Source organism: Orcinus orca, chromosome 2 (assembly GCF_937001465.1).
Source record: "Orcinus orca chromosome 2, mOrcOrc1.1, whole genome shotgun sequence".
Taxonomy (NCBI): Eukaryota; Metazoa; Chordata; class Mammalia; order Artiodactyla; family Delphinidae; genus Orcinus; species Orcinus orca.
In genome coordinates this window covers 157,369,392-157,391,582 of record NC_064560.1, presented here as the reverse complement: position 1 = coordinate 157,391,582, position 22,191 = coordinate 157,369,392, and the positions used below count along the sequence as shown (strand labels likewise).

Genomic DNA, 22,191 nt, shown 5'->3' with positions numbered 1-22,191 from the left:
CCTGTGTTCCTCTCTCCCTTCCAGACTGAGAAATCACTAGAGAATGAGACCAATGAGAAAGAAGGGAAGGAATAATTTGTTGAGATGTTTCCTTCTCTCCAGGCATAATCTGCCATTGCCAACAACAGCAGTACAACTCTTTTCAGGGATGAAGTGGACTTTCTAACTTCAAAGAAAAAACTGGCATGAATTCTGAGAGCTTTCCGTGAAAAAAGAAAAAGAATACAAGAAAGGAAATGCATCGAAAAACAGAAGAAGCAATGTCCTTCCTGTTATTATCAGGTCCATTACATGTAATGGTACTGAAAAACACAGCCTAAAGCTGAATCACTGGGTTAGCATCACAAAGCAAATGAATACTTCCGGGAACAAAATATTATCCTTGCCTTTGTAACTGATGCAACCATTTTCTACTGTGATTCCCTACATTGCAGGGTGATGTCTCACATTTTGCCACCCAGGAAAGTTGCTGTCTATTCCATTCACCTGGGGTAAAAAAAGAATCAAAACCAAACCAAACCACCCAGTCTGTGCAGGCATCCCTGGTGTGGAACTGGAATTGCCCTAAAGACCTGAGCCACGAGAAGACTGGGATAAAAAAGGGTGAGTGGAACTTCCCTGGTGGCACAATGGTTAAGAATCCACCTGCTAATGCAGGGGACACGGGTTCGAGCCCTGCTCCAGGAAGATCCCACATGCCGTGGAGCAACTAAGCCCATGTACCACAACTACTGAAGCCTGCGCGCCTAGAGCCCGCGAGCCACAGCTACTGACCCTGCGCTCTAGAGCCCGTGAGCCACAGCCACTGACCCTGCGCGCCTAGAGCCGGTGCTCCACAAGAGAAGGCACCGCAATGAGAAGCCCTCGCACCGCAATGAAGAGGAGCCCCCGCTCGCCATAACTAGAGAAAGCCCGTGCACAGCAACGAAGACCCAGTGCAGCCAAAAAAACAAATAAATAGTTAAGGTTTTTTTTTTTTTAAAAAGGGTGGGAAACACACTATGGGCTTGGCAAACCCTTCTTGAACTTGGAGTTGTATCTGGGACCTGCATCCCCTTTTCCACAAGGCCTCCTGGTGACACAGCCTTCCTAACACCGGCTCTTCCTCAGTATTATAAAGAACATCAGTTTTTCAAGTTAAGTTGAAAGGGGGAGTGTAACCTTTTAAAGTACCAATCAAATCTCAGTGTAACAAAACTCCAATGGACTCTTCCACTTCTGTAATGTTTACTCAATACTGCCGCAAATAAATGAACTATCATCTAAACTTTTACATCTTTTATGTTAGACTGAAGTTTTCATTATAATGGTTATTAAGCAGATTTTGAAAAACACATATAATACTAATAATGCATCAGGACTAAGAAACTTCTAGAACTTTGATTATTTAAAATACTTAATATACACTACTACAGAGAATACGAGATAAGAGCCAAGGATTACTCAAAAGATGAAATCTTTGAAGCATAAAGTGAATTATTTTAGGGCATACAAAAAAACCCCAAATGTCTTTAGTCTCCATCTAAGTGGTATTTCAGATCATGGAATTTTAGGTACACTCCAGATTCTACAAAGTATCTCTAGGATTCCTTAGTGGAAAATATACAGAGTGTTTACATGCACCAGCCAAAACCTTGTTTGCAATGGCCTGAAACTACACATCACTCATGCTGAGATTCTTGTTCAAAAGTTTAAGAACCACTGCATTCAGACCAAGCTGTCTCACTTTGAAAACTAGTGGAGGGTAAAAATAAGACAAACCCCTAGAATCTAAATATCCAAACGCCTCTGGCTTGAATGCTACTTTTCATAAAAATAACCATGTGTTACCTATAATTAGAATATATTTGGTAAATTACAAAAAGAGTTGCTGAAAGCCATTCCAGACACTGAAGCCCATTGGTGTTCAGTACTCGGTTACTCTCAGAAACAAGTGCAGCCAAACCAATGCCAGCGAGGACAGCCACCACTGCATTGCTCTGCATCCAGAACCGTTCCACCTGTGAAAGAGGCATGCAAACAGTGCGTCCAGTTGATTGGTTCATGCAATCAATCAGGTATTTATATATTTTTAAAATATATTGCATGTATCTAGCTGCTTATGCCTGTGTCATTTAGGTATTCCTAACTGACTTCTCCAACCTAACTCCATGTCACTTTATTTTTCAATTTTCAAGCATTCCTCCTTCCCTGTTTGACGTGTGGATCTTCCTTTTTGGATCCACACATTCTTTTCTATACTACAAACTTCATCTTGAACTCTTTATTCTAACATTCAAAGCAGAAGAGGTGGAGAGATGCTTTTGCTTAACTCCTGATGTTTCCTTCCATGTAGAGAAGCTCCACTAGTATAACACTCCTGGTCTCTCTCTACCCTCACTTATTTCTTCCTGAAGGATTGTAGGGACTGAGCTGACTGGGGAGTTTGGGAGCTGGGACTGGGCCTGCATAGCCCTCCTCTTTCCTCTCTTTTCCTCTTGGAAGTGAGCCGCCCACAGGAAGTACTTGTCCAGGGGAAGACTCTGGGGTGAGGTGAGCTGGGGAGGGAAGAGGCCTGCCCTGTGCAGCACTGCCTGTGACTAGTCCATTCAGGGATGCAGGATGAGGAGACTCCCTTCCCCACAGATATTAACCACATTCTCCAATCTCAGCATTATGGGTAACAAAGGTGATTCTCCCACCCAATGTACTGGTTTATCGTGTTCTCAACTGATTCAGAACTCAGGTTCTCAAGTAAGGTATTATCATCAGGCCTCTTGAACACACACACACACACACACAAACACACACACACACTGTTTCAGCTGTTCAAAAACGAGCTATCTACATTTATATAGTTTCTTCTGTAAGGAGAAGAAATACTCTAATCTCAGATATGGTAGTCAGGGAAAAACAGAAATATACTTGCTCTTTTGCACAGGCTTGGACTGGTGAGGTAAGAAATAAGGGAATGTGTTGGTAGAGCCCCTAATTACAACCCATATTTCTTTGCTATTTTTAAAAGAAAATCCCAGGAGAAATGCAGTAGTACCTGTATCTGCAAGCACACATATAAAATGACTCACTGAAATCTACCTTACATTTATTTTTCTATTTAACTATTGTGTTAACTAAACAATGCTTCCCGCCCCCCTCCCCCCACCCCCCCAAAAAAGAAGGCTTAGCCTTACTGGTTCAATAATTTAAATTTTGATTTATAATAATGTATATACAATTTTAACTATTTCTGAGATAACTTGCTCTTCTACAAGATTCATGAAAGACAAATTTGTACATTCTTCACTAACTTTCTGGTCAAAGGATATATCTAAGTAAAACTTACCACACCCATGAAAAGTGGTTTTGAAATATCTAAATTTGCCCTCCAAGCAAAGAACAATGAATAAATGCAAAACATTCCAGTAAAAAGCCATACTAATGATGAGTTCTGTCTGTCCCTATAAAAAAAATTAAAATATGTCCAAAATTATTTATGTGACATGAATATCAATAATAATATTACACAGTTTTAAACTATGAAAAAAAATTTGGAACTAAAAAACTTTCCATTTTTAAGTAGGAAAAAAGAAAGATCTTAGGTTTAAAAATATGAGTTGGAATAGATAACCAAAGCATAGTAATAAACCATACACTGCACTACATGTTGTCGACAGCATAATTTGGAACTATGCAGCAGAAGATACGAAGTTAAAATCTGCAGAAGAAATATAAATGATGTAATTAAACATAGATGTAATTAAACATATGCAAAACAAAAGATGTAATTTCATCTTTTTTAAGATGTAATTAAACATATGCAAAACAAAAGAGTAATTTCATGCATCAAAATAATAAAGATTTAAAAATGACAAATCTCAGTGCTGGTGAGAATGCAGTTGTATGAGAATATATGTTAGTACAATGTTCAAGAAAAGTTAATTTGATAATATATATCAAGAGCCTTAAAGAAAATATTCACATTCATTGACCCAGTAATTTGACATGTGGGCATAAATTTTTAAGCAAGAACCAGAAGTGTGGATAAGAATTAATCCACAACAATGCTTTGGTATTACTTATAATAGTGGAAAAAGTGGAAGCAATCTAAGACCCTCAAATACGAGAACATTTAAATTAATTGTCCTAGGTTATAGTATGGAATATTATACAGAAATTTAAATGATTCTAAGTATCTCTTATGGGAAAAAGCTCAAAATATAATGTTAAGGAAATAAAACTATAAATGTATATACAAATATATATTTACATAAAATACACTCAAAAGGCTAGAAAGTAAATGAACAAGAAAATAATGGAGGTAAATAGTGCTATATTTTTTTAGGTTTCCTTTTATCATTGGAGGTTACTTTTTTCTTCAGGGGAGTTCAAATAATTGTTTGCCTCTTTTGCAAAGCAACAATAGTTGGCTATGTATGGGATAGTAAGAGATCAAACCAGAAGTTTAAGATATCAGATGGCCCAATTAGTTAGATTATAATATACTGTTCAATGTTCCAAAGTCATTAATTTATAATTAGAAAAAAAACCTAGCAAAAAAGAAATACATATTTGCCTTAATACAACTGGTTAGAGTCATTTATTTGGAATATAAAATACTACTGGCAATGTTCTATAATGACATTGAATATATTAATTCAATTAATGATCATGGGAAAAATAATGGAAAAAGGAATTACTTTACTCACTTTCTTACTAAACATATATTTGCCCAAACTGCAAGGGCTTGAATGTTGAATGAGAGTTGGGTCCTCATATTTGTCACCTGAGAACTGTAAAAGACAATCTAATTTATTGTTGGCAAAAACCAAATTTGTTAGTTCCAAATAAAGCATTCTTTATAGACTATATCTGATTATGCAATGAATAATTTTAAGGCTTTGAGTCAGATTTTAAAATTTTGTATTCTTTTAAATTGGGGAGAAAAAGTACCACAAGAAAGAGTTAAACAGTCTAAGATATTTTCCAGTTGTAACATTTGGTTAACAACTTACACAATTTGACCTGAGATAAGAACAAATAATTATTCGGTATTTTTGATATTGGTATACTATACTGATATTATAAACCAATTTGTATCCTAGATTAGTTTGATAAGAAGTCATATGAAACTGAAAATAAAACAATTCAAATAATTTTCTGGAGATCCAATCATGAAGAAAAAAGGAAAGAGAAGTGATCTCTAACCATCCTTTTCTAGGTTATCTTCTTCCGTAAAAGGCTTCCTTGTTTTCTATACTATTTGGTTCAAAAAATGTTTAAGCAATCTCCAAGAAATGTATTTTTCCCCTACAATTAATCTAAATTCTTTCATTAACTAATAAGCATTTTCTAAGTGTTACCTGAGTTCTCAAATAGCTCTAGCAGTCTCCAATTTTTAAAAAAGAAATGACTCTATACACTATCTCAAAGAACTTTCTTCTCCCTACTGGCAGTTTTACTGGAAAAAATGTGATGCCATAATTATGGAAACTACACAATGTGTATTTTACTAATAGAAACTTATCTACTATGAGAAGATATCCTTACTCATTTTCAAATACACTTGAAAAATTGATTCCAGCATGAGGCCCATTTCAAACCATTCTTCAAAAGGAATGAAGTCAGTCTCAAAATTTATTCTTGGAGATCTGTTGCTTAAATGTAAGCTCTAAAACATGGTCACTGCCTAGGGTTAGATTCAATAATTTCCAGAATGCAATTCAACAGGATTGCGATTTAAAGATATGCATGGAGAAAGAATGTAATTTGCTTGACTGGAAAAGAGAAGATGATTAGGTTCCATCATGTTGAAGGATTTTCTAGTAAGTTAATTATGAGTTGCCTTTCTCAATACTCTTGTCCACCTGAAACAAAGACTAGAAATTCTCTCACTCATTCAGAGAGTGCTAGGATTATGCCCCCATACCGTATTACGATTTCGTTTGAGCAACAGTGTCGGTGTGAGTGGTCATCGCTCTTGTCAAGTCTTTTTTTCTAAGTATATGACCTAACTGCTATTATTTCAATGTAAAGGAGGCCTTTAAGTTCCCCAATAAATGACTTTTATGTGCTACTAATGAGAGTTAGATGTATGGTCTAGGATTAGTCTTGAGGCTTCTCTGGAGTTCATGTGGGATTGTTAAGACAAAATATACTAGTGATCTTGAATGTGACAACTTTGGAAGGCAGGTAGAAAAGAGCCCGCAGGGAGTCTTGGCATGGAGAAAAGCAGAACAAAGGAGAAGCCCCAGAGACACTGATAAAGTTGTCTTTATCTTTAAAAGGGGAACTGAGCTTCTTACTACCTTCTTCCCAACAGAAAAGAAAAAGGAGCCACAAAAGTCTCTGTCAGACATAAAAAGAAATATTTAAAGTCAATTGTAAGAACCTCAAAAGGTTATATAAGAATAACTGGTGGCAGGGAAATATTTTCAAGATATAGTATTAAATGAAAAACAGCAGGCTAACAAAACAGAGTATACATTATGATTATATTTTCAAAAACAAGCAAAAATATTAAAAATATTGGAAGGATATAGACAAAAATGTTAATGGATTAAGAACAGTGGTTATCTCTGCATGTTGGAATTATAGTAATTTTAATTTCTTGGTTTGCTTGCCTGTATTTGCTAAATTTTCTGTAATAATTATGTATCATTTCTTGGAGTAAAAAGAAAGTAATTTAAAAAGAAAAGAAGGAAGTATGGAAGGAAGCAAGCAAGCTAGCAAATGAACAAGACAGAAATTGTGAGAACCTGTGAACTACCTCACATATAGATTTGAAATATTTTCCCCATATTTTAAAAATAGTTTTCAAGTAGTCCTGTGAATTCCATATTAATAGTTAGGAGATCACTTTAGTGTTAGAGAAACCTATTCATCCCTAATTTTATATTGAAAATATTTTAAGAATATTACAGAACTGGTATGTATATTTTTCAAGTTGCCTTAATCTGTATAGGTTTTTTTTTTAACATCTTTACTGGAGTATAATTGCTTTACAATGGTGTGCTAGTTTCTGCTTTTTAACAAAGTGAATCAGCTATACATATACATATATCCCCATGTCCCCTCCCTCTTGCATCTCCCTCCCACCCTCCCTATCCCACCCCTCTAGGTGGTCACAAAGCACCGAGCTGATCTCCCTGTGCTATGCAGCTGCTTCCCACTAGCTATCTATTTTACGTTTGGTAGTGTATATATGTCAGTGTTACTCTCTCACTTCATCCCAGCTTTGTATAGGTTTTAAAGCAAATATTAACCCATTTTTCAAAGAACTCTAATAGATAATATAGATGAAAATATATTTGCTTAAGCTGGTTCTAATAAGGCTGGATGTTTAAACATATGCAAGTCAAAAATAGAGCTTACAGACAGCTTAAAGGAACTCTTAAAAAACATTAAATAAATTAATGTTTGAAGAATTAAATGAATATAGCTCAAACCAAAATAACAAGAAAATAATTGTTCAAATTGTGTTAAATACAATGTTCTAAAATGTCTCCAAAAGAAAGAAGATATAAACAAAGAAAAAGTTATTTCTAAAGCAACAATACATTGGGTAATTTTGTATACAACTGAAAGTTGAAACATTTTCATTTTATATATTCTATTTAGTCTCCTAATAGTCTTATTTACTGTTTTATTTATTACTCATTTTAAGCTTTATCTTATTGAAGGAAATGCTGGAATATTTGTCATTATACACAGAAACTGTTAACCACAGAGGTGAAAACTACATCTCAGACGTACTGCTTCACAAAGAGATAAACTCAGAAATCCCTAAAATCGTTTAAAGGAACTAATAAAGAATTCATTTAAAAATAGTTTAAGATATTTCATACTCACAGCAATATTTCAGACATACTGGATCCTATTTCAGATTTGGCCTAAACATAAAAAAGTTTATTTGCATAAGCATTAAACTGAAGCTTTGGTAGACTATTGTGTTTTAATTACCCTGATTTAAAAGATACATGTTTAAATATACAATGCAACTTGTCTCTTCATTCAAAGTGTTTACTTCAGAGCCTTATTGGATTTTTTAGGAGAAGTCAGTGAAAACTAAACACAGATATCCCTTAGGAATAATTTCAGAGACAATAATTGGCTAAAAATCAGTTAAACTCTTCCAGCAGGAATGATTAACACATTAATGAACTAACAGATTTTACACTTTCATTACAAAGTCTCTTTAAGCTCTTTTTTTGGGCACTTTGGTTAAAGCTCATTATCGCCTGCCTGTAATTTCACAATTATGTGTGAATTATACACATTTCAAATCTGGAATGGCCCTCAAGCAATATTTCAATGGAATAACCAATGTAAGTAAACCAGAGTATAAATTTAAAGTACCAAACTTTCTAAGTCAAAAAATAATAATTATCCTTTTATTAAATGACTTTATTATGAAATACCTCCTACATACAAAAAACATATATAATATATATTTAGGGAATAAAGAGTTTTAAAAAATCTATAGACTCACCACTCACTGAAGAAACAGAACTGCACGAATACCATAAGTTATCTCACAAAGCTCTCAAAGGGGCTTTCTTGTCCCCCAGTGGTAACTGTATATATATATACAGTTTTACTATATAGTTTTACTACTTTTTATGTATCCTTCAGCAATAGACTGTTTAGTTTTTGCATGGCTTAGAATTTTGTATAAATGGTATCATATAATATTGTAGTCTTCTGAGATTTGCCTTCTTAAGACACAGAAAGTGCAAACCATGAAAGAAAAATCAGATACAACTGTCTTTCTTAAAATAAAAACCCATCTATTTATCCTTTCACTTTTCAGATAGCCATTACCTACAACCACATTTAGTGTTTTCCCTTAATTTATGTCTTAGGGAAAGAAAGGCCTTTTGAAATTCTTTAGAACATAGAGTTTCCATTAAGTGAGATCATATTTTATGAAGCATTTACATATTTAGATCCCCCACTGAATACTAACATGAACACTGTTCATCAAATATGTTTTAAAAAAAGAAACAAATATACTCATTAAGGTATATTAAAATTTTTGAGATTTTTTTCCCTTTAATCATTTCCAAATATTTTTAATCACAGACCAAGAGCCCAAGTGATACCCAATGCTAACAAGACTGAAATGCTTCAACTGTGGGCAGCAGTCTTTTTACTGCTTGTTATCCTGAAAAACACATTCAGGATATACAACAGGATGATGTCGGATTAAATGATTCATTTTTTTTTCTAACATATGTGAAAGGCTACATTCCAAGGGGCAAGTCTGCTATACAAATAACAAATGAAAATTCCAGGTACTGTCATTGATACAAAAACACTGATTTTTTTTTTCCACTCAAGGTCCAGGCAGAACACTGAAGTTTTGCCACTTATTTCCTTAAAAGGGCTTGAAATATAAATTTACCAGACTGAATGTTCCATATTCTTCCCTGAGAAAATGTGTCAAAAATCCTAGCAATGTTGTCTGGTCTCCCCAGGTCCAACGGGCTTGATGGCGGTAGGATGAGATAGGAAGGTAGACATAGGGCAGCAAACCAGCAGAGAGGTACAGACCCAACTTCAACAAAGAGCCCAGGGAGAGTTCCTGCATCAGAGCACACGGTGTCACATGTATAATAATGTTTATTTTAGTCAGATTCATCCTGGAACTTCAAGAACACATCAAGGAAAACATCAAATATGTTTACTCAGAGCTGATCTCTCAATTTATATTAAGTCACCACAGAATACGATGTTAAACTTTCTGATTACTGTGGATTACTAGAAAATTGCATCAGTCTGAATTCCTTTGCATGGCAGGTGAAATCTGAGTGAAGCAAATAATATTAGCAAAGACTCACGAGTATCATGTCTATTGCATCTTTTACATTTAAAACCATGTCATGACATGCAGCATTGCACAGCTGAGATAACCCACTTGGAAGTGATTACGGTGTCTGGCCGTTTTTGAAAATGCCCAAAATATTGTTCTAATACTGATTCACTTCATTCCCATCATCAGGAGCAGACTTCAACTATATACTTTATTATGATTGTACACTGACAATATGTTCTTTCTACAAGTGTTTTGGACATTTAATGAAAATACGTGGCACAAATGAAGCTAGCTTTTAAGTAACATCCCAGTTCACCCAAATGTTCTTTTTTCTCAATTTACATAGGAAGGAAGGAAACTTGTTGTATGCAACAGTCTTGCCTCAAGGAGAATATATTTCTCATCTTCACATTTCTAAAACAAAGGACAACACTGCCAAATTTTTATAAAGATTAAGTCCAGAAGAATTCTGGTATACTAGAAAGATTCAAATAGTGGTTGCTTTAGTAACTGGGAAAAGGGTCTCTTACAAATATTGTGATTGGAAATTGCCCATTTTTCCTTTACAAAAAAGGAAAATTCATAGGTGACAGTGAATATGAGTACCAAAATTTGCATTCACCAGAAGTAGAAAAGCAGTTGACTTACATCAGCATTTTCAAATAAACATTCTTAATTGAAAATGGAGTGTTTTTATTATAGTACTAATTTTGTTTGACATTTCTAAAGTGGTAATGAGATTCATAAAAATGATGGGATGAAAAAAGTATAAGAAATAACTAATTGAAAAATATGCCTTTGCTATTCTTAAAAGTACCTTTAAAGAAAGTAAATGTTTAGATTTTGGTAGTTTCTGCATATTATAAGGTTCAGTTTAGAATGGCAAGATGCAGTTGCTGCAGAATTTTCCTTTTGTATGGGAAATAAAAAGGGAAACAATCACATGAGATCTATTTCAGAGAGTACAGGAGAGAGGTTCTGAGTCCCAGCTGCATGTATACTGGAATCACCTGGGGAACTTTTTAAAAATATTAATATCTGGGCCTTACCCCAAATCAATTAAATCAGAATTATTTTAGGGTGGTGGGATCACACACACACACACAGATACACACAGCCACACAGCCACACACACATGCACACTCTCTCTTACTTACTTTCTTAAAGCTTCCCAGATAATTTAAGTGAGCAGTCAGGGTTGCAACCAACTGACTCAGGACCTCCAGCTCTGCCTTAGATCACCTGACCAGTGAGATCCAACTCCCTGTCACTTCACTGGTAGATCTTATTTTCTAGCCTCTGCTCTTTAAATAAGGAAAATAAAAGGTCCTTTGAAGAGTCATACTTTCCCAAATTTCATCATTCATCAGTAGCTGAGTACAGAGTAAACAGGCTCTCAGACCAGGCTCCTAACTTGTCAGCTATTGAGTCTTGCATGTTTTATATAAGAATACAGCTCTCCCTTCAAAGAACTAACACAAAAGATTTGCTTTTTAAGTTCATGCCAGAGAATGTACCTCTCTGATATCTAAATGCACCTCCTGTGATATCAGAAGACTGGCTAAGACTGACACCATCAAGATGGCAACATAAATCATTCCCAACTTCAGTCCTCACAAAACACCATCAGCAACTATCCATAGACATGGCCCCACTGTGAAAATCCCAGAAACTGGGGTTGAGGCTAAAGCATATTCCTGGACCACAGAGACTGAGAAAGACCACTTTCGAAGTGTCAGGGGGCACCCTGACCACGTCACCCCTCCCCTAGGCCAGCACAGCACTGCACCAAGAGGACTCCCCTAGGACTACAGTTTTTCCAGTGGGAAAAGAGAGCCCAAGGTGGATATCCCACTCCCCCAGCGTTGCAGGATGCTTCCCAGGAGGCTCACTCAGTTCTCACCTCGCAGGGACTACTGGGGGGATCTTCAGGGCTCAACCATTGGAGATCAGATAGAGACGGAGAAGGGGAGCAAGGCTTCCAGCAACCAGTCTCCCATCTTGGCAGACCACGTTCCTGCTTGCAGCAGTGGCAGAGCAGAGATCTTAGCCAGCAGTTGTGCACATCTGCAGAGCCGAGCCAGTGGCTGATCCCAATCTAAAATAATTCTGATTTAATGGATGTGGGTCATACATTAACGTAATAAAAGCCATATATGACAAACCCACAGCTAACATCATACTCAGTGGTGACAGACTGAAAGCTTCTCCTTTAAGATCAGGAACAAGACAAGGGTGCCCACTCACCAGTCTTACCACTCATGTTCAACATAGTACTGAAGTCCTACTCAGAGTAATCAGGCAAGAAAAAGAAATAAAAGGAATCCAAATTAGAAAGGAAGAAGTGGGAATTCCCTGGCAGTCCAGTGGTTAGGAATCCACGCTTCCACTGCAGGTGGCAGGGGTTCGATCCCTGGTGGGAGAACTAAGATCCCATATGCGGCTCAGCAGAGCCAAAAGAAAAAAAAAAAAAGAAGAAATAAAATTGTCTCTGTTTGCAGATGACATGATCTTATACAGAAAATCCTAAAGATTCCATCAAAAAGCTGTTAGAACTAATAAACAAATTCAGGAAAGTTGAAGGATACAAAATCAACACACAAAAATTAGTTGTGTTTCTATAAAATAACAATGAACTATCTGGAAAAAAATAAACTATCTCATTTACAATAACATCAAAAAGATAAAATGCTTAGGAATAAATTTAACCAAGGAGGTGAAATATCTGTGTACTGAAAACTATAAGACATTGATGAAAGAAACTGAAGAAGACACAAATGAAAAGATATATCATGTTCATGGATTAAAATAATTAATATTGTTAAAATGTTCATACTACCCAACGCCATCTATAGATTCAATGATATTCCTATCAAGCTTTATATGAAATAAATAAATAAATAAAGCAAGCCCCATGTTTTCTGATTCCCTAAATGTCATAGTGGGCATAAATAAAATATTATGAATTTTCATTTTTACTCAAAAACTTACCTTTGGGGCTTCCCTGGTGGGGCAGTGGTTGAGAGTCTGCCTGCCGATGCAGGGGACATAGGTTCGTGCCCCGGTCTGGGAAGATCCCAAATGCCATGGAGCGGCTGGGCCCGTGAGCCATGGCCGCTGAGCCTGCGCGTCCGGAGCCTGCGCTCCACAACGGGAGAGGCCATGGCAGTGAGAGGCCCGCATACCGCAAAAAAAAAAAAGAAAAACTTACCTTCTCTTTTAAAAGTCGAAAAAGAATCCATGGTATTATGCACAAAACATAGACTACTACTGTGTGCTGATTACATAAGCTAAGGCCACAGCAGAAAGCACCAATTTTAGCTATCTGAAAAGAAAAAAAATCCAAGTTAAAAATTCACCAAAAACAGCACAATAGTAAAAAGCTATTCTTTTTATTAAAGCTAAGCATTTGTACGATAAGTCTGGCTAAAATCAACATCTTAGATGCAAACAGTCATGCTTTAACATGCACTAATGTTTATCACCATTATTTTTTATTATTATTTTTCATTCTCATCAAATCATTGCAGAGTGTGACCTTAAATTACTGTCTTCAAACTAAGTTTTACTAAGTCCTATACGATGACATGTCCTAACAGTAACAGGATATTGTGTAATTCTCATTCAAGTGAAATCTAGAACTGAAGTTCAACAATTCTGTTTTACTTTTTCTCCTATTGAATTAAATAAATTGAATATAACACTTTTATTTAGAAATCTGGTTCTCTATGGGTGGTCTTTCTGCTATTTTTTTTTTTTTTTTGGCGGTACACGGGCCTCTCACTGTTGTGGCCTCTCCTGTTGCGGAGCACAGGCTCCGGACGCACAGGCTCAGCGGCCATGGCTCACGGGCCCAGCCGCTCCGCGGCATGTGGGATCTTCCCGGACCGGGGCACGAACCCGTGTCCCCTGCATCGGCAGGCGGACTCTCAACCACTGCGCCACCAGGGAAGCCCTCTGCTATTTTTGAACATCTGTTATTTTCATAATCAGAAAAAAGTTTATTTTAAATAAAAAATAAACTCTAGGGGCTTCCCTGGTGGCGCAGCGGTTCAGAGTCTGCCTGCCGATGCAGGGGACACGGGTTCGTGCCCCGGTCTGGGAAGATCCCCCATGCCACGGAGCGGCTGGGCCCGTGAGCCATGGCCACTGAGCCTGCGCGTCCGGAGCCTGTGCTCTGCAATGGGAGAGGCCACAACAGTGAGAGGCCCGCGTACCACAGAATAAATAAATAAATAAATAAACTCTAATAGCACCACAGGTTTGTTTATGGAAACCACAGATAAACTTTTATATTCTTTTGTTTCTATAATCTTTAATGACACAGGCTGTGCATATACTAAGATGATCTGGCACTCTTCAATGTATAGACGGTAAGCCCTTAGAAGACAGGGTTCCTCCACATTTCAAATTATTTTGATGATAGTGTTGGCCTTAGAAGTCACTGTAATCTCTTTGGGACTACTTCATTTTACAGTTGATCCTCTCCTTTTAGTTAAAAAAAAAAGTGCAAATTTGATTTTTTTTGCAATTAGAGAATAAGTCAATGTGCCATAATGGTAAATAATTTAAGGTAGTCAACTGAGGACTTGGCATCTTAAGATCACACACACACACACACACACGCGATGGTGGATTAACCAACAAGTCTATCTTTCTCATAGGACTCAAAAGGGATTTCAGAATACCCTCATTCTTCAAAAACCTTCTGAACTCTGAAAGAAAAAAAAAATTGCATGTTTTATAAAGGCTCTCATCGTTCATAGTAAAAGAATTGAGAATATTTTCTCTCTCAACATGCCTAGATTACCTTGACAGTAATCAGAATAGATAAACAATATCTAAACCAAAGTTAAAAAGAAACAGAGCATCTGTCTAAAAATTAAAACAAAAAGTGATTTCACTTTGATCAAAATAGGTTACCTTTGATCTTTCTTGTGCAGTTGTTGCCTCCTCAAAATGTACAGTAAGAGCCATAAGCAGCCCCACAAACAGATTGTTTAAGCTAAAAACCTCTGCTGCAATGGACCACTGCCATGTTAGACGAGAAAATGAAAACACCCCCGCAGCAAGGATTCCTCCAGCATATGAGCCAGAAAGCCTGCAAATACAGATAACATGAAATCTTCTTTCCCAACCAAAAGGACCGACTTTCCTTTCCTTTTTGTGAACTGTAGCAGCAGCAATTATGACAGTCGCCCAGCACTATCCCAACACATTAGATGGTTAATACATTACTTCATGTAATAATTCCTTTCAACAGATTTTAATTATGAAGTCCATATATTAACCTATTAACAAACAAATGAACAAACCTGCTTGGTATCCTATGGATTGGATGAGGTTTAGTTCTCAGATGTAACCTTTAGGATTCAAGCCAGTTCAGAAAGCCTGAAGAGACAGTAGCTAGAGAGATAACAAACCTGTGTCATTTTTCTTGCTATATCTAAGAAGAAGAATGATAACGACTGGTTAAGACTGAAATGCGTTTAATTGTAAAAATTAATGAAACGGCAGAATATCTGTTCAGGAACATTCACTTATTGTGGAATGTTTGGATCTAGGTACTTCCTACATTTATCTCCCAACATTTGGCAAAATATGTCTTGGTCACAATATTTGGTGCTTTTAAGATCTTGTAAGCTAGATTCATTAGTTTCTGATGATTTCTTCTTTACACAACGTCAAAGTTAAAAATGATACATCTTTTAAAGAGAAGGATGGGAATGTGAATTTTAGAAACCCAGAAGAATCAAATGCTACACTTGGAAACAAATTCCTCGCCCCCAAATGCCAACAAGAGCCCCACATTTCAAATCAGTCAAGGAAACTGGATCTCAATTCAGAGATAAGATTTGAGACTGGTAATGTGGCATATCAAACCAGAACAACTTCCTATTTCACTATAAACCTAAAGCTATGAAAATCAAAGCGATTACTGAAAATCTATTGCTTACAAGCATTATTCAGCAAACATCTCTGTGTCTAATAATTATGATATTATATGGTCCCAGGGCATTACTTTTTAGCTGTATTGCTTTGTATAAAAAGTATGGAGTAACTGCATGGCTTTTAATCAATCTTAATAGAAAAAAAAAAAAGCTAAAAAATTTCAGTATCACCAAACTTGTTTTTCTTTGAGTTTCTCTTTACAATTTTTCTGTTTTCTTTCCCTTATAAAAATCATCAATTTCCTATTTCTTGCAGAGTACCCCATTCTCCCAGTTATCCTGATTCAGTACCCTAAAGTTATTTCTTCCTTCCAAATTCCTTCCCAGATTCCTTTCGATTTGTATTCCTATTGCCTTAGACTCAATTATTTTAATAGTTTCCTAACTTGTCTGTTTTTCCAACCCTTCTGCAATATAACATCAGATTAAACTTTCTGAAACATACTCTTTGTGAATACTCTTCATCCCTATAGGATAAATAAGAAATGAGTTAGGCTGGAATCCAGGCTCCCAATAAACCAGACACCCCTAGCCACTAATTACCAACATGATCTCCCACCAACTAGTCAAGCTCCTCAAAATTCCCTAATAAGACAGGACTATTCCTAGCTCTGCACCTTTGCTCATGCTGTAGTGCTGAACTGAATATCTTCGCTGCTCCTTTATTAAAACTCTGCTCTTTTCCCAATTTTCTCTTCAATTCCCTGGTTTCTAGCCCATCTCTGCATATTGATAGCATTTAACTGTCTGTAACAATTATTTTGACATTGTTTTTGAAATATGAACTGGAGTTAAACTTCACTTAGATTGGAAGCATCTGGCCCCAAGCACAGAAAGGAAACTTAGCAAATGAGAGAATGAATTAATCTTCAAGTATTAGCAACATTTTAAAGGAACTAAGTTTCAGCTCTCAATATGACTCTGGACAGTCAGCATAAGATGCAAGATTCCTTCCTCTACTTAAAAGAAAGGAAGTGCTCAAACGGAGGCATGACAAAAGGATATAGGAGCCAGCTTACAGGGCTCTCATGGCCAAACTGGGCATAACTTGATCATCAAGATAATTATAGTAATAGACTGTAACCCAATGAATAAATAAGAATCTATGAATCTATAGTGATACAAAAATTGGGTGAGAAGAGAAAGTCCATGGAAAGTCAACTAATAACTAATAACTGCAGAAGAAATGATGGAATTAAAATCACCATTTGGCAACTGTCATAACAATAATCAATGGATACCAAAATAGTTGGTAAGAGGTTTGCAGTAACAGAAATATGTACATAGTCTAAAGGTATCATCCTGTAAACAGATTAATTACAAAGGGAGAAATGGTAACTTTACAGTGGCAAACTGGACAGACACAATCTTAACCACATGATCAAAGTTGACAGCCCAGTAATGGGACAAACAAACATCATATGCTTCCTTATCTATTGCAATAAAAAGAATACAGCATCATTTCTATGGCATTCCTGCCAAAAATGCATTACCTGAATTCAAGCAAGAGGAAAGACAAACTCAAACTGAAGGACACTACAAAATAACTGGCCCGTATGTATCAAAAAATGTCAAGGTCTTGACAAAAAGCAAAAAAAAATCTTGAGGAACAGTTTCAGATTAAAGAGGAATACACAACAGAATAAAAGACATGATCTAGGATTTTCTTCTACTATAAGAACACTATCTGAGAAAATTGGAAAAATTGAATCAAGTCTGAAGGTTAGGTACCAGTGTTGTATCACTGATAATTTCTTTGAGACCTCCACTGTGGATATACAAGAAAATGTTTTTAAGGAACATATCTTGAAGCATTTAAGGGTAAAAGGATACTATAACTGCAGCTTATTCTTAAATGGTTAAAAAACAAAACAAAACAATACATGCATACTCACTGAGTCAAGCATAAAGCGAATGTGGTAAAATACTAACATCTGGGGAACCTGGGTAAAGGGTAGACAGAGTTGGGCTCTTCTTGCCACTTTTCTATAAATCTGAAATTACGGCAAAAGAAGAAGTTAAAAAAACAAATCAGGGGCTTCCCTGGTGGCGCAGTGGTTGAGTCCGCCTGCCGATGCAGGGGACACGGGTTCGTGCCCCGGTCTGGGAGGATCCCACATGCTGCCGAGTAGCTGGGTCCGTGAGCCATGGCCGCTGCTCCTGCGTGTCCGGAGCCTGTGCTCCGCTGCGGAAGAGGCCACAACAGTGAGAGGCCCGCGTACCGCCAAAAAAAAAAAAAAAAAATCAGCAAATTTCCAAGATAATTTGCTAACATTTATTGAGTTTCTTGCTAGCTGTGTTTCAGGTATTGCTCTAAGTGCCTTCTTTATATTAATTCATTTAATATGCACAATAACCCTATGAGTAGACGTGATTTGTCTCCTTTTTTCAAATGAAGAAACTGAGGCTCAGGGAGGCCAAGTAATTTTTCCAAGTCCTATGGTAGGTAATTAAGTGGCAGAACCAGGATTGAAATTGTTAGTCTAGCTATTTAGGACCATGACATTATGGGGTAAAAGATGGTTATTTTAGTTTTAATGCCAAATAATTTATTCCAGACTAACGATACATTGTACTTTTACTTGGTTAACTATGCACTCCTTGAGTAAATAGAACAGAACAAAAGTTTTGTCCATTATTAGAATCGTGTTTATGTCTGTTTTATCAACACAACATACTACCAACTTGAATTGTACACACCTGTCAAGATTGATTTTAACCTTTTTTTTTTTGAAAGGGCAATTAAAGTTTAAAACCACCAAACAGTTAATTAAAGAGAACTGATATGTACAAATCCTCAGGAAGAAAACTCATGACTCACTAATCTACAATGATTTTTAACACATTATTATACTCAGGAAGACATCCTAGTGTTTGAATTGTTGACATTAATTATTGGAATTATGAACTATGTTAACTGCCTTTTCAAATATTTCATAAGGTTTTAGAAACTGAAGAGTAAAGGTAAAATTATCAACTTCAGTGATAAAATTTATCCAGTCACCTTAGACTATTACAGATAGTTATGTACATTAGCGTTTTATTGAAGACTTATCCTACAACAGCAAGGTCTTTATAATCTGAATTTTCCCCACCTGATTTCTGTCCCACACCACCCTCCTGCCAAGGTCAGGATGGTTTTACAACAAATAATCCGTATACTCTTTCATTAGATTTTTCTTGGTATCAGAGAAATAATTTGTGAGACTGCTGAGTAAGGTGATAGAAGAGAAGATAACTGATTATAAAACCAGTAATGGAAATCAAACCTATAATCATGATCTTTTTAGCATCTCAAATGAGCTTGCTTAGAAATCAACTCAGTCTATAGGAATTTGGGTTGTCCTAATATAAATTAATTGATAATATAAATTGAAGACAAAAGGGTAGTGGACCTTTTCTTTTCTTTTGGTTTTGCTGCTTAACATCTAAAATCCTCTCCTATGCTTGAGGGATATGAGTTTATGAGGCAAGGCCCCTCCTATTATACACACTGAAAATACGAGATACTTTTCCAATCCCCCTTGCAGCTAGAGCATTGGTGTATGACCTGGGCTCTGTCTGTCAGAATCACCTGCTCCATTCTTTGAACTGGAAAATCGTGAGGCCAAGAAGCAGGGATGGAGACAGAATCAGACATGGCTGGTGGGATTTGTGCATCATTTTCACAGACAACGATGGCAGCACTTGGAAGGGCAGTGCTCAGAATCCAGGTCAGTGTTGGTGGTGTAAGCTGGGGTGTCTGGGCCCAGAGATGGCAGCAGTGGTGGTTTCACTAGCATATACCTGCCTAGGACTCTGAATATTTTGGGCTCTGAGCCTGGTAATCCATCCCTCCTAGAAATTCTGCAAGCTGTGCAACTTCCTTCTTTTTTTTCCAGTACTAGATTTGAATGTTTCCTTTTGTAAAAAGCTTTATTGAGACATAATTCATATACTGTACATTCACCCATGTAAAGTGTACAATTAAATATTTTTAGTATATTTACAGATATATGCAACGATCACTACAGTCAATTTTATAACATTTTCATCACCTCAGAAAGAAACTCTCTCTCCTTTAACTATCTCCCCCCATCCCCACCCGCCATCTCACTGCCAGGCTTAAGCAACCACTAATCTACTTTCTGTCTGTGAATTTCCCTCTTCTGGGCTTTCTTATAAATGGAATCATAGAATATGTGGACTTCTGTGACCGGCTTCTTTCACTTAGCACAACGTGTTCGAGGTTCATCCAACTTGTAGTATCAGTATCTCATTTCTTTTTATGGCTGAATTAATATTCCACTGTATAGATATACCAAATTTTGCTTATTCATTCTTCCATTGATGGACATTTGGATTGTTTCCACCTTTTGCCTACTATGAATAGTGCGCCTATACACATTTGTGTACAAGTTTTTGTGTGGACATATGCTTTCATTTCTCTAGGGTATGTAACTAGGAGTGGAATTGCTGGAGCCTATGGCAACCCATTTAATCATCTGAGGAACTGCTAGACTGTTTTCCAAAGTCACTACATAATTTTACATTCCCACTAGCAATGGATGAGGGTTCTGATTTTTCCACAACCTAGTGAACACCTGTTATCTGATTTTTTGATTCTAGCCATCCTAGTGGGTGTGAAGTGGTATCTCCCTGAGATTTTTTTTTTAAAGCATTTTTTAAAAAAACATTTATTTGGTTGCGCTGGGTCTTAGTTGTGGCAGGCAGGCTCCTTAGTCATGGCAGCCGGGCTCCTTAGTTGCAGTTCTCCAGCTCCTTAGTTGAGGCATGCGACCTCTTAGTTGCAGCATGCATGTGGGATCTAGTTCCTTGAGTAGGGATCGAATCCGGGCCCCCTGCATTGGGAGCGCAGAGTCTTAACCACTGCGCCACTAGGGCAGTCCCTCACATTGAGATTTTGATTTGCATTTCCCTAATGGCTAATGATGTTGCACAACTTTTTAAGCACTTATTGGCCATTTGTACATCTTCCCTGGAGAAATGTCTATTCAGATCTTTTGCCCATTTTTAAAATTGTGTTGTCTTTTTATTATTGAGTTGTAGCATTCTTCCCAACTTCCTTTCAATATGTTTCTTTTTTGCTAAACACAGCCAGAGTCAATTGCTTGCAATCAAGAATCCTGACTAAAACAACCTGCCTTCCCTGTTTATTATTTCTATTAAGTCTTCAAGAAAAACTGTGAGGAAATTCTGAAAATAAATGCTTAAGTCGTCAGAGCTTTGTGGGACACAGAAGAGACGGCAGTATGCTTAAGAGCAGAAAGTTACGCGTGCATCCATAAAGAGAATATACTAAGACATTTTGGAGGCCTCGTCATTTTACTATTTATGTTTTCCATAAAATAAGGTATATAGGCTAAGCCTGTGAGAAGTTCTTTGATTCCAACAGCCTTTTATAAGTCAAACTGTGAACGTCTCTTCAAACACACACGTTTGAACACACTGCCTTTAAAAGGCAGTGTGTTACTTCATACTAAGATTCAGAATCAACCAACATTTACTGACCACGTAACATGTACAAATTAATGGATTAAGAAAAGTAGAGATAATTTGAAACATCTGTTGTGAGAAAACTCCACAGGCTGAGGAGGGCTACATAACAAGGACTTGTAGGTAGCAAATAACACGTAATAATAAACGCTCAGCTGAGGCTGGAGACCGCAGGGGCTATGGATATGCGGCAGTATAGCCTCGGTCCGCATGGCTGTGGAAAGGTCTGCAGCAGCCTGAGCTGGGCCTGGGCAGGCTGGACGGAGCTGGGGTTAGGGGCTTTACTAGGTAAGCAGGACAGAAGGACAAGAGGGAAAGGTGTTAAAGTATGAACCACAGGGTCTACATTGGATGGGGATGGAAGCAGAGCCAGCAGGGGGCTGATGGAGGGATCAAAAAGATGAGCAAAGGGATCTAGGTCTCAATTAAATGGAAGACAAGTGTAGGGGCATCGAGGAAATGAGGGAGCTGAAAGCTCAAGTCAGGCAGGGAGTGGGAAGTGGGTTGGGAAAGGGAAAATTGCTGAAGGATGGAACAGGCCTGTAAAGTAAGACGACTCTACTGTTGAAAGGAGCCTGTGATGGAAGAGTTTAATAAAGCTGTTCTCAAAATCGTATGATATTCATTAAAATTAAGCATTTTTCTCAAAAGACAAGCAGTACATCATACATTAATAAGTCTGCAGGGTGAGCCCGGTGTAGGAAGACAGGTGTGTGGCCCAGTGCCACATCACACGCAGGCTAACGAGGAGATGTGCCCCCCCACGTGAGTACACAGCAAGCTGGGTCTGTGACTGGCTAACCCGTCAAAGGATAATGTCAGCAATGGTGAGGATGAGGGGGTTCTGAAGACTTCAGAGGTCTCCAGTTCATTCACTGACTCTGTAGGCAGGCAGTCTCATTATACTGTTCACGGTATACACATTATCTGCGCATGCTTCGTTTCACCTTA

At 37.1% G+C, this 22,191-nt stretch overlaps 1 protein-coding gene across 7 annotated transcripts in view; it reads right to left on the bottom strand.

Annotated features, from left to right (window-relative positions):
* Positions 1–22,191, bottom strand: part of TMEM260 (transmembrane protein 260) — a 67,161-nt gene that overhangs the window by 25,469 nt on the left and 19,501 nt on the right. For 4 of the 7 annotated variants that reach the window (XR_007475678.1, XM_033404700.2, XM_033404702.2 and 1 more), the window contains exons 4-10: positions 14,717–14,894; positions 13,005–13,118; positions 9,383–9,562; positions 7,828–7,868; positions 4,686–4,769; positions 3,323–3,437; positions 1,831–2,000 (exon numbers count right to left, since the gene is read on the bottom strand). Coding sequence is in view for 6 of the 7 variants with exons in the window: in XM_033404700.2 (XP_033260591.1) it covers positions 1,831–2,000; positions 3,323–3,437; positions 4,686–4,769; positions 7,828–7,868; positions 9,383–9,562; positions 13,005–13,118; positions 14,717–14,894 (882 nt within the window). In the remaining variant the exon portion in view is untranslated. The remainder of the gene's footprint in view (positions 1–1,830; positions 2,001–3,322; positions 3,438–4,685; positions 4,770–7,827; positions 7,869–9,382; positions 9,563–13,004; positions 13,119–14,716; positions 14,895–22,191) is intronic. The other 3 variants (XM_033404697.2, XM_033404703.2, XM_033404699.2) reach the window with 3 other exon arrangements.